We start from the raw sequence: 17,500 nt of genomic DNA on the forward strand, positions 1-17,500 counted from the left end.
TCTTAGGTTCTAGATGGGCTGAATGGCCTGTTCTCCTCATTATGTATTCTTATGTTCTTATGTTCTATATGGGCTGAATGGCCTGTTCTCCTCATTATGTACTCTTATGTTCTTATGTTCTCCTGTAGAACAGAAGCTATTTTCACGCCCCCGTCACCCGCATCACTTTTGCAAATAAGTGAGGAGAATTGACTTATTTTTTTTATTTTTTTATTTTATTGGTTAGCGGATTCTTAATCTGATGTTGTTAAAGGACACAGTGGCTCACTATTGAAGTCTTTGGAGGGATCGTGGACGAAGTCAATTTCGGCAGTCATGACATAATATTACATATGTTTTCGGCATTTAACAGATACTCTTATCCAGAGAGACTTTCGCGGATGATTTTTTCTCGGTGCATTTTTATGTATGCATGCTCAGCTATGTTCAGGTGTGCTTCGGTTTGCTTGTTTCGGAACACTCAGGTGAAGTGTGCAGGTGAAACTTTAGGAGAGGCTCCAGTCTTACAGCGTGTATCTGTTGCCGGGGCAACGCGCCGTATCAGTAACCATGTGCCGCACGGTGACATCAAGCACCTCCGGGCTGCCGTGGTCGCTGCTGTAACACTAACTCTAGCCCCGCCCACTGACCCCCCCACCCCCCCTTTATACGCCCCTCTCCCACATCACCTCCAGGCTGCCTTGGCACTACTGTAACACTAACTCTAGCCCGCCCACTGCCCCCCCCCTTAAAACGCCCTCTCCCACATACCTCGGCTGCCGTGGCGCTGCTGTAACACAACTCTAGCCCCCACGCCCCCCTTTCTACGCCCCTCTCCCACATCACCTCCGTGCTGCCTTGGCCACTACTGTAACAATAACTCTAGCCCCGCCCACTGTCCGCCCCTCTCCCCCATCCGAGGGCAAAGGTGACTCTGGGAAATGTAAACACTGAGCTGCACTTATGCAACCTACCCTTGCATGTCTTTCTAAGTTTACGGTTTCAAGTTGCTAGTTTTTTTTTATTGTCATGTTCACAGTTTACGCAAGTATAAAAGGTGAGTGAAATTCTTGAGTCTCTTGAGGCTCTTCAACAATGGAGTAGCAGCGCAATAAAATGAACACAATATATTTTAAAAATAAGCTTGTATATATATATATATATATATATATATATATATATATAAAAACACGAACATTAAACATGGACAGTGATCCTGTCAGCTGGTGTTGGCAAGTGGAGTAAAAAAAAGTGCAGGAATTAAAATGAATGTGCTGTCTAAGCATGGAATGTTCAGTTCTGGCAGGTTCGATGACAGTCGGGCGGGGGGGTGTGCAGGGGCATACCATGTTTCTTAGGGGGGGGGGGGGGGGTGTTTGTGGGGATTAATGCTGCACCTGCATTAGTCTCTTCCTGGTTTATGATTCAGATGTCACCGCTGTGGAAGGAAGTGTCAAATCCATTACGTTGAATGTCACTCTTGTCTCACCTTGTGTTCTGCGGTGTTTAGATTCGGCCCGCTCAGACGCTGGCCCAGGGGCCAAATGCGGCTGGCCGTAGACGCACCTCCATGCACTCACGCCTTTGATCCCTGAGGGGAAAAATATAAACATGTATTGTCTTATTTGGCCTTTTTTTACGTTGTGAGGTCACAAATACGAGATTGGAATGTTCTTGACTGAGCATTCTAAATGCCGATGACGCGATCACTGCTGGCGACTGAGAGCAAAGCAAAGTTCTAGAACGCCGACTTTGAATTTTGAAGAAAAAAAACAACATTCCAATCACTCGAGTTTAAGTCTACTTGTCGACAAATGTGCAAATTATTATTGGCATCTATTGAAACGGCTAAACGTGTTTTAATTGGTGTTTGTGAAGACCTGTCTTTTTGCATGGTGTTGTTTGGGGGCGGTGTGGTGGGGGAGCCACTTGTACGTGTCATTATGTGGCCGCGGGGATGACTCAGGGAAACACTCGCCTGGGGGAAGGAGCGCTCGGGGGAAGTTAGAGTAATGGGATTACTGTCCCTCCTCACTGTAAACACATTACACTCACTACTACCTGGGACAGCTAGCCTATCACTACCACAGTTATCACACACACACACTTACATACACACACACACACACACACACACACTTACATACATACACACACACACACACACACACACTTACATACACACACACACACACACACACACACTTTCTTTACATACGTGTACATACTCTTACATGCACACACACACACTCTGTGAGTGCAGTGATGGTGATGATGGTAGTCTGTGTGTGTAGTTATGGTGATGACTGTAGTCTGTGTGTGCAGTTATGGTGATGACTGTAGTCTGTGTGTGCAGTTATGGTGATGAGTGTAGTCTGTGTGTGCAGTTATGGTGATGAGTGTAGTCTGTGTGTGCAGTTATGGTGATGACTGTAGTCTGTGTGTGCAGTTATGGTGATGACTGTAGTCTGTGTGTGCAGTTGTGGTGATGAATGTAGTCTGTGTGTGCAGTTATGGTGATGACTGTAGTTTGTGTCTGTAGTTATGGTGATGAGTGTAGTCTGTGTGTGCAGTTATGGTGATGAGTGTAGTCTGTGTGTGCAGTTATGGTGTTGACTCTAGTCTGTATGTGCAGTTATGGTGATGACTCTAGTCTGTGTGTGCATGGTGTTGCCATAATCCAGTTGTAAGAGTTATTTTCCCCCATCTAGCCATTTAGAGCACTTACAAGCACGAACCTGATGTTTCTGTCACAGTGTAAAAAAGGGTAGAGGTCCTCAACCCTGCTGCAGGCTTTTATGTTCACGTGAACGTCCACAAGCACTTCAGCCCCAAGGAACCAGACCAGCAGAGTTAATACTCAGTCGACTTATTTAATTAGCCAAATAAGTGCTCAGTTTCTACCGAAAACCAGCCAGACTCCCCCCAGCTTTTAACTGGCCAGGGCTGAAGACTGTTGCTGTGGCACATGGGCTTTTTCTGTAACAATGGGTGGCGCCCAGTCAGCGATGTTTGTCCTGCTGCGGCCCCCGGCGCCCCGCGCAGGCGGCGCTCGGTCCTGAAGGTCAGGAAAGGGCGCGACGCTTGGGCTATCCGCCGTAAACACACGGGGGGGCGGGGGGGGGGCGGGCGGGGCCCCTCCGCTGATGAGAAGATTGCGGAGAGAGAGGGCGTTCACGTCCGTTTTTGGCCTCGCCTGGCCGGCGGCTGTGATTTGGGGGGCTGTTTCCGCGGCCTGATCCACCTCTGCTCGGGTTCGGGGGATGGGGGGGTGGGGAGGGGGGTTGCTGCGGCAGCATGTGACCTGGTTTCTTCGCTTCGGCGGCGCACCGGAACGCCGCGCCTGCCGGTTGCGTAACGTGCACCCGGGCCTCTCCCGCCGCTCGCCTCTCGCCGCCGTTTGATTGGTCGAGATTTGACGGCGCGCGGAGACGGTAATTAAAGTGATCTCCGGCACACTTAAGGGATTCATTCTCTTAATTATTTCAGCGAGGTCTATTTTTAATTCATCCAGTCCTTGCTGAATCCCTTCAGCCACACAGCCTAGATTATTATTTCTTCTTCTTTGTATTCTTCTTCTGAGGAGGAGGAGGAGGAGGAGGAGGAGTCTGTGGAAAGCGATGAACCCTAATAGATGAGATCACAGAGGGGTTGACTCCTACAGTTTCGCTCTGAGCAGAGAACTCAAAAAAACGAAAAAATTTGCAGAAAATTCTCTGGAACTTTTCAGCGCTTGGGAATGTCTGTCATTTTCTGATCATTAGCAGAGAATGTGTGAATCGTGGCGTGAGGAGCTCACAGAAGACGAGGACGCCGGCCCGGAGACGCGCGCTGAATTCTCCACTGTGAGCCTCTCCCCCCCCCTCCCCCCCCCAGTCTCATTAAAGCCTGCTGTGCTCTGCTGCACCACAGCCTCTGTGCGGACGCTGTGGTGGGCGCTGTGGCGGGATGGCGCTGTGCGTACACTGTGGCGGGATGGCGCTGTGGCGGGATGGCGCTGTGCGTACGCTGTGGCGGGATGGCGCTGTGGCGGGATGGCGCTGTGGCGGGATGGCGCTGTGGCGGGATGCGCTGTGCGGACGCTGTGGCGGGATGGCGCTGTGGCGGGATGGCGCTGTGGCGGGATGGCGCTGTGCGGATGCTGTGGCGGGATGGCGCTGTGCGTACGCTGTGGCGGGATGGCGCTGTGGCGGGATGGCGCTGTGCGTACGCTGTGGCGGGATGGCGCTGTGCGGGCGCTGTGGCGGGATGGCGCTGTGCGCACGCTGTGGCTGGATGGCGCTGTGGCGGGATGGCGCTGTGGCGGGATGGCGCTGTGCGCTGTGGCGGGATGGCGCTGTGCGGACGCTGTGGTGGGATGGCGCTGTGGCGGGATGGCGCTGTGCGTACGCTGTGGCGGGATGGCGCTGTACGCTGTGGCGGGATGGCGCTGTGGCGGGATGACGCTGTGCGGACGCTGTGGCGGGATGGCGCTGTGGCAGGATGGCGCTGTGCGTACGCTGTGGCGGGATGGCGCTGTGGCGGGATGGCGCTGTGCGGACGCTGTGGCGGGATGGCACTGTGGCGGGATGGCGCTGTGGCGGGATGGCGCTGTGCGGACGCTGTGGCGGGATGGCGCTGTGCGGACGCTGTGGCGGGATGGCGCTGTGCGAACGCTGTGGCGGGATGGCGCTGTGGCGGGATGGCGCTGTGGCGGGATGGCGCTGTGGCGGGATGGCGCTGTGCGGACGCTGTGGCGGGATGGCGCTGTGGCGGGATGGCAGGATGGCGCTGTGGCGGGATGGCGCTGTGGCGGCATGGCGCTGTGCGGACGCTGTGGCGGGATGGCACTGTGGCGGGATGGCGCTGTGGCGGGATGGCGCTGTGCGGACGCTGTGGTGGGATGGCGCTGTACGCTGTGGCGGGATGGCGCTGTGCGGACGCTGTGGCGGGATGGCGCTGTGCGGACGCTGTGGCGGGATGGCGCTGTGCGAACGCTGTGGCGGGATGGCGCTGTGGCGGGATGGCGCTGTGCGGACGCTGTGGCGGGATGGCGCTGTGCGAACGCTGTGGCGGGATGGCGCGTACGCTGTGGCGGGATGGCGCTGTGACACCATGGGCAGGGTATAAATGGACAACGGGGTATTACAGTACAGGCATTTAGCAGACGCTCTGATCCAGAGCGACTTACACAACTTTTCACATTTCACATTTTTTTTAACATTGCATCCATTTTTACAGTTGGATATATACTGAAGCAATGCAGGTTAAGTACCTTGCTCAAGGGTACAACGGCGGTGTCCTACCCGGGAATCGAACCTGTGACCTTTCGGTTATAAGCCCAGTTCCTCACCCACTGCGCTGCACTGCCGCCCTCACGGGGCGATGGGCGAGACTGGAGGCCGATGGTATCGCTTCCCGATCGGCCTCTCCTGCAACGGATGCTGGGAACGCACGAGACTGCGCAGGCGCCAAGTCTCCGGTTTGTGACGCAAAAGATGTTCTCCTTATAGTAGCTGCGCGGTAGAATGAGTTAAATTACAGCATCGAGGTTAGAATGCGGTCATAACAATTCACAAATCATCACAGAGATTTTGATGTATGAAATTATTCCTCATATTCTCGAAATAACTCGCTACAATATGCAGTGTGGATGATAGATTCCCACTTTCCAAACGGCAAACCTCCGTTGGAGTTTCCAGATTTTTTGGGAGCTTCTTCTTCTTTGTGCATGGGCGGGGCTTTTTAAGGGCCCCTGAGCATTCTGGGAAGTGCATTTCCGATTATAGCGCATCCTCCGCAGTCTGGGCGCAGCAGAGAATGTGACAATTAAGGACGGATGTTGTTTGAATCCAGCCATTTTGAATGTCACCGTGTGTCAATTAAGGACAAATGTCGTTTGAATCCAGCCATTTTGATTGTGGCCACGTGTGTCACTTAAGGACAAATGTTGTTTGAATTCAGCCATATTTTTGGTGAAGATGGAAGATGGTGGAAACTCCGTGCCTTGTTAGGGTCGGAGTGAAAACCTACAAGATGGTAGATCTCCAGCAACAGGGTTGGGCAGCGCTGATGTATGTACTGTCTGTGACTACAGCTCTGGATAGGGCTGAAGGCCTGAATGTAAATCCCAGTCAGCCAGTATCGCCAAGCACAAGCATCAGTTGGTCAATATCGGCCCCGGAATGTGCTAGAAAAGGCTAGCAGCAGCGGTGGCTAACCCCGCAGCACGGAAGCGCAGAAAGCTTGGGCGCTGCTGTGTTAATGGATCGATTGAAGCAGGCGATTGCACCGTGAACTCGCCTCACCTGGTTCCTTGGGTCTAAATTGGTGACTGATTTTAAGGTGAAAATAAAGAGTGGAGGTAGCCGCAGGAGAGCCTGTGGCTCACCAGGACCGGCGGTGCCCAGCCTGGTCTACAAGTGCAGGCTGCCTTTGTACCCTTGAGCAAGGCACTTAACCTGCAGTGCCTCAGTGTATATCCAGCTGTGTAAATGGATGTCATTTAAAAATGCTACGTAAGAAGTTGTGTAAGTCGCCCTGGATAAGAGTGTCTACTAAATACCTGCTATGCTGCGATGCAATACGAGTGTGTCCAGTCCAGTCTGAGTATGAGCTAACACCTTTTTGCACTTTGTAATTGAAATTGATTCACTTTTCAGCAGCAGCTATTAATTTAAGCGCTGAATAGCCCTGGCGATTAACAGTACGGTGCAGCAAATGACACGTCAGTTTATTTTATTTTCAGTTTTTTATTTTTTTCATTTTTAAGTTTTTTGTCTTTGTCCTTAGTCACCAATTCATATACAAGTAAAATGAAATGAATACAAAGTTAGACAGTTTTTGCTCGTATAAGAAGCATGTTTTGGTCTGGGAGTGCACATATGAGCTGTATTTGTGTATAGGAGTCCTGCTCATATAACATGCTAACCTTTGGCTGGGTCGGGAGATGTTTTATAACAAATGTGTTGCTACTCAACGTTTCCTAACACGTTTCTGCTCCAAGAGCCAGCTGTGTAATTAAACCTGGCCTGCCGTCTGTTACAAACAACGGGTCCGTGTCTTCTGCAGTAGCAGACTGTTTTACACCTAAAAACTTTATTGATATTTTAGATTTATCATCGAGTCACTGAAATGGCGAGATTACGTAGCGTGTCTTCCGGTGGCAGAGATAATAAATTGGGGATGAGATAGCTGTGATGTCGCCTTACTGGTAAAAACTCCACCAATCACTGAGTACGTTGGTAACCGTATGCCAAGTGATTGGTGGATACCGCTTCCTGGATACCGGCAACCAAGCGTTGCTCTGATGGTTGTTAGCAGCGTGCTTTGTGATTGGTGTGGTTGTTAGCAGCATGCTTTGTGATTGGTGGATACTACTTCCTGGATACCGAAACCCAGCATTGTTCTGATGGTCGTTAGCAGCATGCTTTGTGATTGGTGGGGTTGTTAGCAGCATGCTTTGTGATTGGTGGATACTACTTCCTGGATACCGGCACGCAGCATCGTTCTGATGGTCGTTAGCAGCATGCTTTGTGATTGGTGGATACTACTTCCTGGATACCTGCACGCAGCATCGTTCTGATGGTTGTTAGCAGCATGCTTTGTGATTGGTGGATACTACTTCCTGGATACCTGCACGCAGCATCGTTCTGATGGTCGTTAGCAGCATGCTCTGTGATTGGTGGATACTACTTCCTGGATACCGGTACGCAGCATCGTTCTGATGGTCATTAGCAGGATGCTTTGTGATTGGTGGATACTACTTCCTGGAAACCGGCACCCAGCATCGTTCTGATGGTCGTTAGCAGCATGCTCTGTGATTGGTGGAACTCCGCTCTGTGTTCTGTGCAGGACCTTATCGAGCGTTCGCACCGAATCCGGCGCTTGACGCGCTCTGCTCGTTTTCCGTGGAGAGGCGTCGCGGCGCATGATGGCTGCCGTCTGGCGGGGGGGGCGGGGGGGGCGTTGGGGGCGGCGGCACATTCGCCGGGTCTGCATTCGCGTGGCATGCACTCCGCCATTATTCTGCGCGGATGAATCCGTGCGGCCAGCCCGGTGCGCCCGGCTCAGGAAGCTCGGCTCGAACGGTCAAACCAGGCGCCGCAGATCCACCAGGAACCGACAGGGCAGCGGCTGCCTGGCCTGTTCCTCGCCTCAGACGTCTTCGGGAAACGAGCTTTAGCGCGTAGCGGTCTGTTCATTAGCACGCAGAGCTTAGCGTCCGGGTCCTGGGTCAGGGCGGCGGAGGCGGAGCTATGTGTTCTGGGGGCGGGGTGGGGCGGGGCGGGGGGGAGGCCCGTAACCCTACGCCCTCTCGGGAAGTGTTCTGGAAGAAGGGCCCATGAATTAGTGAAGGGGTGTGCTTGGGTTACGCACTGCTGCGGGGCAGGAAGTTAGCGCGTGGCTCATTTTATTAAGTGACCTCCTCCCCCCCCCCCTTTATTCAGAGGGACCCAGAGATGCCCATCTACCCCTTCCTGATAAATTTGAGCCTCTCGCTCCTCTAAGACCTCGGCCTCGCTTATCACATGCGGGGGGGGGGGGGGGTCTGATAACACTGTGAGATGGGCCTGGTGGCCAGAAAGAGGGAGATAGAGTGCGTGTGTGTGTGTGTGTGTTTTTGTGTGTGTGAGAGTGAGAGAGAGACAGAGGGAAGGAGATGAGTGTGTGTGTGTGAGAGTGAGAGAGAAACAGAGAGAGAAAGAGAGTGAGAGAGATGGAGCATGTGTTTGTGTGAGAGTGAGAGAGAAAAACAGAGAGAGAGAGATGGAGCATATGTGTGAGTGTGTGTGTGTGTGTTTGTGTGTGTGAGAGAGAGAGATCGAGAGAAGAGGACTGTCTTTCAGGAAATGGAACACATACCTCAGTTGAACGAGGTTCTGACTTGCAGTGCACACTTGAAAAAAAGAAAAGAAAATTTCACGCCTCTTTAGCCTGGCCATGTTCTGTTCATGTTTCAGCATTACATCATCGCTCTTTGTCATCTTCATCAGGGTCGTCATCCTCTGTGAGTGTGAGTGCACCTGTAACTGTGTGAAAAAGCTAAGGCTCAGCAGCTCCGGTAAATCAGGTGAATGCGGCCGTGTTCTGTCACATTCCGGAAAAGACTGCGTGCTAAATGTATGTGATGTAACGCGGCGGTGCTGTTTGCACACGCGTGTGCACGCGCGGCGAGCTCGTTCCACGCGCGTCCCTCCGCTCAGGAGAGCGCGCTGGTCGTTATGGTTACGCACAGATGGGATCGCCACGGTTACTCGACCTGGTCGTAACACCGGACCCCCCCCGGGACGTTTTGCAAACAAACCGTCCTGAAACCGAAAACCGGGTTCTTGGGTTTTTGTGTTTACTTCATCCGGTCTACGAGAACGAAGGTTACGTAACAGCGTCTCGGCCCCCCAGCTAAGTCACACACTGGAGGTGTCCACTCAGCGGGAAAAACAACCCCCCCCCCCCCCCCCAGAGCGAGGTGGTGTCAGTGGCGGCGGCGTTTCTGCACCGTCCTTTTAGTATTTATTTATCAGTTGTGTTAATGCTTTAAGGGGATTAGAATGTTCTCAACTGAACGTTCTGATGCTGATGTCACAGTCGCTGCTGGTAATTGAAAGCAACAGAGTTCCAGAACACTGACTTAGGATTTTGGAAAAAAAAAAGAAACCTGCCCTTCGAAGGGTTAAAGCCCAGAGCTTGTCTCCTGGCTTGAACCCGCCCTTCTTACCTGGCACGCGCTGAACAAGGCGATCGTTAACTGCTGATTGACCGTGTTTGCGATCGCGGACCCAAATGTGACCCGTCGCCAGTCACCAGCAGACTCGGAGGCACGGCCGCAGAACAGGCCGCAAACTGATTGCCCTTGTTGGTTTCTTTCCCCCAAATTCACCCCGTCGCCCCCCCTGCAATCAGCAGCAGAAGAGGTCCTCTTGCGTGTTCCTGCTGTTTCCGTCCCTCGCTGATGAAGTACCGCTGTTGCTGTTGCTGCTGCTGCTGCTGATGTTCTTGTCGTTTATATATTTATTTATTTTTCAATTTTGCCCGAGGACAAACTGCTCAGACAGAGAAGAGAGCAATTTATGTGCTGCCTCAGCCCCAGTCACTGTGGAGAGAGAGAGGGAGGGAGGGAGAGAGAAAGAAGCTGACAGCGAGAGAGACACACAGAAAGAGTGAGAGAGAGAGACACAGAAAGCTGAAGAAAAAGTGTGAGAGAGAGAGAGAGAGAGAGGGACAGAAAGCTGAAGAGAAGATGGAGAGAGAGAAAGAGAGAGAGGGACAGAAAGCTAAAGAGAGAGGAGAAGGAGATACCTTCTGCCCCCCCCCCACCCCCCCCCCCCAGTTAGCCCTGGCTCCGTTAACTAATTAGCTGTACGCACCAAGGGAGCGTTCATACGCGTTAAATCACCGTACAGCATTCCAGATAAGATCACAAGAGCAGTATCCAGCTGCCAGCCACGAGATTGTCAAGGAATTTAGCCAAAATGTCCAGACCACAAAATAATTGAATTCAGCATCTGATTCAGAAACGGATATAGCCTGCTTGCTTCCCCGCTTCTGAACCTGGACAACAGCGGTAGCCTGTGTCGTGTTTATTGTGATGGTGCCACGGTTGGCGGGTGAGACACAACCGGGGAGAGGGAAGTGTTCTGTATCACTGTTCATTAGGACAGATACGTAGAGGTGGAGGTGGTGTGAATTCCAATGACAATAATAATAATAATAATAATAATAATATTAAATTTAATTTAAATTGCACCTTTCATACAACAACTGGCTGCCAACACCCTAAGTGCTTCATAGTTGGAAAAAGACGGACAAAAACAGGGTATGTGTTTACAAAACATCGATCCGTGTTAGGGTTCGTTAATGGCTGACTGACCGCGCGCCATGCCATAAACACAATGTTCCCACTTCCCGCATCACACCTGACTCAGGTCACGCAGCCACACGACGCAGGAATCTGGCTAAAAAAAAACAAACAAACGAGAATAAAAATAAAAAAACGAGAGCGCGGACCTCCTGTTGACCTGACACGATCCCGTCCCAGCTGGCAGCTGCCGAGCTGCGCGTAGCACTCGTCTCGTGAGCGGAACGCCGTTTTTATTCCCGCAGAGAAACGAACACTCGCCCTAACAGCGGCGGTGCTCTTTTACACTAGCAGAAAACGAAGCACGCGAGGGTTATGTTGCGCTTGTAAGCTCGGAAGAAGACGCCTGTTACCGAAGGCTCCAAATGTTCTTTGACGTAACATAGACCGGGAATGCACTGTTCCTCCGTTCGTTTTCACGCGATTCACTGCCGGTTGGAGCCGCGCGCACTTGTTGTGTTAGATAACGTCTTAAAGTACGCATTGATATACTATAGCTGTGCGAATGCCGGCAGCCACCATACTGCGCAATGTCGTAATATAACTGAACAGATTTAGCATTTTCCAGCTTCTTTTTTTACCATCATATTCTTTAGTAAAATATTTTAGATATAAATATTTAAAATAAATGTAAATATTTAAAATATTATTTACCATTTATATTATACAAATAAACTTGATTACATTTTTCCTTCGTAAAAATGTTGACGTCTGTGCTCATGTTCTCCCGCGAATGCAGAAAGTTGGTTGCGGTCTGCGTTCGAGCTTGTGTATAGTGTAAAACAGTGAGGCGTCAGCTTCGGTGTGGGCCAACACAGCCACACAAACATCGGCTGTTATCACTGGCCCTCTCTACTTCCCTGTCCTTCACTCCAAGAGGGAGCGAGCCCAAGATTAAAGCTGGATTCTTTTTTTCTTTTCTTCTTCTTCTTCTTCTACTTCTTTTCATTTTCATCTTGCCTGCTTTGGAGCTCGGCCATCCAGGCTGCGGTTGGCATGGTTACAAGAGTGAATCACGCATGACATTTGGCTCCGTAGGTTGTCACGCCGACGGAAGTATTTTAACGAGCATGGCCGATAATGAGTGGAAGCGACTGGTTTTTTTAATTTTCGGCTGCTCTTGAGTCGGTTCTGTCCCCGCGCGCGGATTGTAAACAGGAAGCCGGGTTTTATCGTGGCAGAGCGTCGAACCTTGGTCTGCCTCGCAGTGGAAGGGTCCGGGGGAGTTTAAAATGCCCTTCAAGATAAAACAGGCTTATTTTTGTGCAATCACAGGAGAGTATGAGACTAGCATTATAAGTACATTCTGTACCCCGTTTGGTTGTCTGTGAGAGGATGGTGCTGCAACAACGTTCTTACATCTAACTAGTGCATATTTCTGATCCTAATAGCGAACTTCCATCAGTTTTTACACTGCAGTACTAGTGTCCTCTCATTTGCTTTTTGTGTCTTTTTTTGTGTGACCTGGAATATTGAACTTTTGTGTGTTTTGTATGGCCGATATGAGCTTAGGCAGGGCCACAGAGTCTGCAGCAGTCTGTGGCATATCCAGTTGTACATATTTTCTGTTCATTGATTAGTCACATATTTTCTGTGTGAAAATACACAGTCACTGTGGAACTCTGGATAACGGCTCATCTGCAGAGCAAATGAATGTAGCAAGCACACATATGGGACAGTGGTCTGTTCTAAATCCACGGTCAATTTCACATGATTATTTTGTGCGAGACAAAGTTGTCACTTCCTAGTGTATCAGTGGCGAGAGAGGTTTTTTTTTATTTATTCTGAATTCTTCCAGACTGGACTGTACTGAGGCTTCCGGATCACGCCCCCATTTCCTTGGCTCACCGCCGGGTTCGAATGCCTTTCAGGAGATGGTGGTTTTTCGGGGGGTGGGGGGTGGGGGGGGCACTGCCGGCCTGCCTCCGCCCCCCTGTCCCGTTCCCCCTGAAAAGGCTGGGAAAGGGGATACAGGGCTCCTGAATAATTTAGCTCTGTTGTTTTTGTCGTTTCCTTTTCTTTAACCTCTCTCTCTCTGTTTCGCTCAGGCACCGGGATAATATTCAGTTTCCGACAGGCGACACTCCAGCCCAGCAGTTGAAAGCTGTGGAGAATGAATGATGTGGGGGTGGGGGGTGGGGTGTTGTTGGGGGTGGGGGGTGTGAGGGGGGGGGGGGCTTTGTTTTTAATAGCTCTACCTTTGGCAGCCATTTTGAAACTGTGCATTCAGCATGCATCGGTTGATGTGAGAAGGGGGATGATTTGATGTGGCTGGGCAGAGGGAAGAATTGAAAGATTCCAGGTTAGGATTTTGTACCGGGAGAGAGGGGTAAACTCAGCCCGGCTAGTCTGCACCCCTAACCCTAACCCCCCCCCCCACCCCTAACCTAACCTAACCTAACCCCACCCCCATAACCCTAACCCCACCCCCCCAACCCTAACCCTAACCCAACCCCCCCCGCAACCCTAACCCTAACCCCACCCCCCTCAACCCTAACCCTAACCCTCACCCAAACCCAAACCCCCCCACCCCCCAACCCCCCCCGACTTAACCCACCCTAACCTAACCTAAGCCTCACCCAACCCCCTACCCCACCCCGTTCGAAATGAGAGCATTCCCGCTGAGCCTGGCTTGTTCCTCTCTGGCGGTGCGGCCGTCTGTCGGGCCGGGGGGCGGTGCCGCTTCGTGAGGAATGGCGACAGAACTGTGGGGTGAGGGGAAAAACGGTGAACGCCAGGGAGGAAGACCGTGAAACAGGAGCGTTCCCCCACCATGTGCTTTTAAAACTTATTGGATGCGCTCTCGCTTTCGAAATATTTTGAGATGGGCAATGTGAACTGGCGAAAGCAAAGCAAAGCAAAGCAAATAAATAAATAAAAAAATGTTGTTGTAGACAGAAATGAGCCCTGGAGAAGTTCGTCATGGCGGCAGCCTGAGGAGGCTGTTACCGTGGGGACCGGCTGCTCGATCTGCTACTGGTCGGAGCGTGCTCTCATCGTCTCGCCAAGGATTATAAGCCTGTCGCCGTTAGCAACAAGTGATAGAGATTTTGTGTGCACGCAGGAGGAAGGGGTGTTTGTTGTGCCTGGGGTGGGGGGTGGGGTGGTGTGGGGGAGGGGGGGGTGTGCGGGATAAGTAAATTGAGGGGACTGGCAAGCAATGGAAAGGTAAGCGAATGACTTTCGGCTGTGTTGGGGGGGGTTAAACTGGCAGCGATTCACAGAAATACAGACACGTTTGTGAGGATAGGTTAGACAGCATCATGTGTAAGGGCTGCCAGACTACAAATCCCATCATCCCCTCTGGCTTTTCTGGTCTTTAGGGACTACTAATTCAAATGCATCCACAGATCCCTCTCTCACTATAACTCTCTCTCTCTTTCTCTCTCTCCCCTTCTATTCTTCACTTTTCTGTAAACACAGCTCCATGCTCACCTCTCCTTTTCTTCCCTCCCTCCTTTTCTCCCCCACTCTTCCTCCCTCATTTTCTCCTTCCATTTCACTCTCCTTTCCTTGTCTCTCGTTCTCTCCGTCTGTTTCCCCTCTTCAACCTTTCCCTCTCTCTCTACTTCCATCTCTCTCTCACTCCCTCTTACTCCCTCCTTCTCCCTCTCTCTCCCTCCCCCCTCTCTCCTCTCTTCCCCTTTTCCTTCTTTCTCTCCCTCTCTCGTCTTTCTCTTTCTTCCTCCTCCTTTCCCTCCCTCCCTCTCTGTCCCTCTCTCTCTCCTCTCCTCCCTCCCTCTCTGTCCCTCACTCTCTCTTTCTCTCCCTCTCTCTCCCTCCCTCCCCCCCCCCCCATTCCCAGTTGCAGTGTGTACAGGGTACAGGCCGTGCAGGAGGGCGTTTGTGATGGCGAATGCAGCCAGTTGCAGTGTGTACAGGGTACAGGCCGTGCAGGAGGGTGTTTGTGATGGCGAATGCAGCCAGTTACAGTGTGTACAGGGTACAGGCCGTGCAGGAGGGTGTTTGTGATGGCGAATGCAGCCAGTTACAGTGTGTACAGGGTACAGGCCGTGCAGGAAGGTGTTTGTGACGGCGAATGCAGGGTTGTAATGGAACGCCCTGACAGCAGAGAGACCCACAATGCCAAGCGCCCTTAAAAGGATGATACCCACAATACCTCCAGTTCGTTAGAATGGCGGCTTTGTGTTTCACCCACCCCAGTCCCCCTCCATCCCCCCTGTCCCCAGCCTTATCACTCACTGTCTGTTAACTGGGGGTGGAGGAAGGTCGGGGAGTGGGGGTGGGGGGTGTGTGGGGGGGGGTCTCTCTCTGAATCTTATTAACCTGACCAGAAACTGAAGCCCCCTGTAATAAAGTTCCAGAGCTTAAAGAGAGTAACAGTGACTGCAGACTTTCAGAGAATGGGGAGGGGAGGTCTGAAGCAGTTATAGATTTGTGTTTTCAGTGCAGCCTGGCTCTCCTGTAGTACTATGTGTGGCATGTAGGGTGTAAAATAGTCACTGGCTCTCCTGTAGTACTGTGTGTGGCCTGTAGGGTGTAAAATAGTCGCTGGCTCTCCTGTAGTACTGTGTGTGGCCTGTAGGGTGTAGAATAGTCGCTGGTTCTCCTGTAGTACTGTGTGTGGCCTGTAGGGTGAAGAATAGCCACTGGCTCTCCTGTAGTGCTGTGTGTGACATGTAGGGTGTAGAATAGTCGCTGGCACTCCTGTAGTACTGTGTGTGGCCTAGGTGTATATCACGTCTCCTGTAGTGCTGTGTGACATGTAGGGCGTACAATAGTCCTGGCCTCCTGTAGTACTGTGTGTGGCCTGTAGGGTGTAGAATAGTCGCTGGCTCTCCTGTAGTACTGTGTGTGGCCTGTAGGGTGTAAAATAGTCGCTGGCTCTCCTGTAGTACTGTGTGTGGCCTGTAGGGTGTAGAATAGTCGCTGCCTCTCCTGTAGTACTGTGTGTGGCCTGTAGGGTGTAAAATAGTCGCTGGCTCTCCTGTAGTACTGCGTGTGGCTGTAGGGTGTAAAATAGTCGCTGGCTCTCCTGTAGTACTATGTGGGGCCTGTAGGGTGTAAAATAGTCGCTGGCTCTCCTGTAGTACTATGTGTGGCATGTAGGGTGTAAAATAGTCACTGGCTCTCCTGTAGTACTGTGTGTGGCCTGTAGGGTGTAAAATAGTCGCTGGCTCTCCTGTAGTACTGTGTGTGGCCTGTAGGGTGTATAATAGTCGCTGGCTCTCCTGTAGTACTGTGTGTGGCCTGTAGGGTGTAAAATAGTTGCTGGCTCTCCTGTAGTACTGCGTGTGGCATGTAGGGTGTAAAATAGTCGCTGGCTCTCCTGTAGTACTATGTGGGGCCTGTAGGGTGTAAAATAGTCGCTGGCTCTCCTGTAGTACTGTGTGTGGCTGTAGGGTGTAGAATAGCGTGGTTCTCTGTAGACTGTGTGGCCTGTAGGTGAAGAATAGCCACTGGCTCTCCTGTAGTGCTGTGTGTGACATGTAGGGTGTAGAATAGTCGCTGGCACTCCTGTAGTACTGTGTGTGGCCTGTAGGGTGTAAAATAGTCACTGGCTCTCCTGTAGTGCTGTGTGTGACATGTAGGGCGTAAAATAGTCGCTGGCTCTCCTGTAGTACTGTGTGTGGCCTGTAGGGTGTAGAATAGTCGCTGGCTCTCCTGTAGTACTGTGTGTGGCCTGTAGGGTGTAAAATAGTCGCTGGCTCTCCTGTAGTACTGTGTCTGGCCTATAGGGTGTAAAATAGTCACTGTGCTCCTGTGGTCTGTGTGTGGCCTGTAGGGTGTAAATAGTGCTGCTCTCCTGTAGTACTGCGTGTGGCATGTAGGGTGTAAATAGTCGCTGGCTCCCTGTAGTACTATGTGGGCCTGTAGGTGTAATAGCGCGCTCTCCTGTAGTACTATGTGTGCATGTAGGGTGTAAATAGTCACTGGCTCTCTGTAGTACGTGTGTGGCCTGTGGGTGTAAAATAGTCGCTGGCTCTCTGTAGTACTGTGTGTGGCCTGTAGGGTGTATAATGTCGCTGCTCTCCTGTAGTACTGTGTGTGGCTGTAGGTGTAAAATAGTGCTGGCTCTCCTGTAGTACTGCATGTGGCATGTAGGGTGTAAAATAGTCGCTGGCTCTCCTGTAGTACTATGTGGGGCCTGTAGGGTGTAAAATAGTCGCTGGCTCTCCTGTAATACGTTTGCAGTTGGAGTTGTGAACAGTAGCGGTCTGAGACCCCGTCCCGGATATAATGCTGAGACTCGCACCCTTACCCACGCAGGTGTTTCCAGACTGACGGCCCCGCCGGTGTTTTCGGGTTTTTTTCCCGTTCCAGGAGCGTTTCGAGGCCCTCTTCCGGATCTACGACGAGCAGACGTCCTTCCAGATGTTCAAGAGCTTCAGGAGGGTCCGCATCAGCTTCCGCACCCCGGAGGCCGCGGCCCGCGCCCGGATCGAGCTGCACGAGTCCGACTTCAGCGGCAAGAAGCTCAAGCTGTACTTCGCCCAGGTGGGTGTGGCTCCAACCCACCATGGGAGCCTGGGGGGGGGGGGCTTGGGGGGCGGGGTGAAAAGCCGCCACCTCAGCTCTATTTGGCGGGTTTGTGGTTCACTGTCCTCTGTCATGGTTTAGGAGGTCAGGACAGACACCCTGTTCCAGGGTGGGCCAGCCCTGGTCCCAGAGGGTCACATGTTTGTTTTTCGTTGTTGCCTAGGTCTTATGTAACCATTTGAA

The 17,500-nt window shown here is 51.8% G+C and overlaps 1 protein-coding gene across 3 annotated transcripts in view; it reads left to right on the forward strand.

The window, feature by feature from the left end:
* Positions 1 to 17,500, forward strand: part of rcan3 (regulator of calcineurin 3) — a 50,264-nt gene that overhangs the window by 24,096 nt on the left and 8,668 nt on the right. For all 3 annotated transcript variants that reach the window (XM_064302167.1, XM_064302180.1, XM_064302173.1), the window contains one exon: positions 17,102 to 17,275. In XM_064302167.1, coding sequence (XP_064158237.1) covers positions 17,102 to 17,275 — 174 coding nt within the window. The remainder of the gene's footprint in view (positions 1 to 17,101; positions 17,276 to 17,500) is intronic.

This window comes from Anguilla rostrata, chromosome 1 (assembly GCF_018555375.3).
Source record: "Anguilla rostrata isolate EN2019 chromosome 1, ASM1855537v3, whole genome shotgun sequence".
Lineage (NCBI taxonomy): Eukaryota > Metazoa > Chordata > Actinopteri > Anguilliformes > Anguillidae > Anguilla > Anguilla rostrata.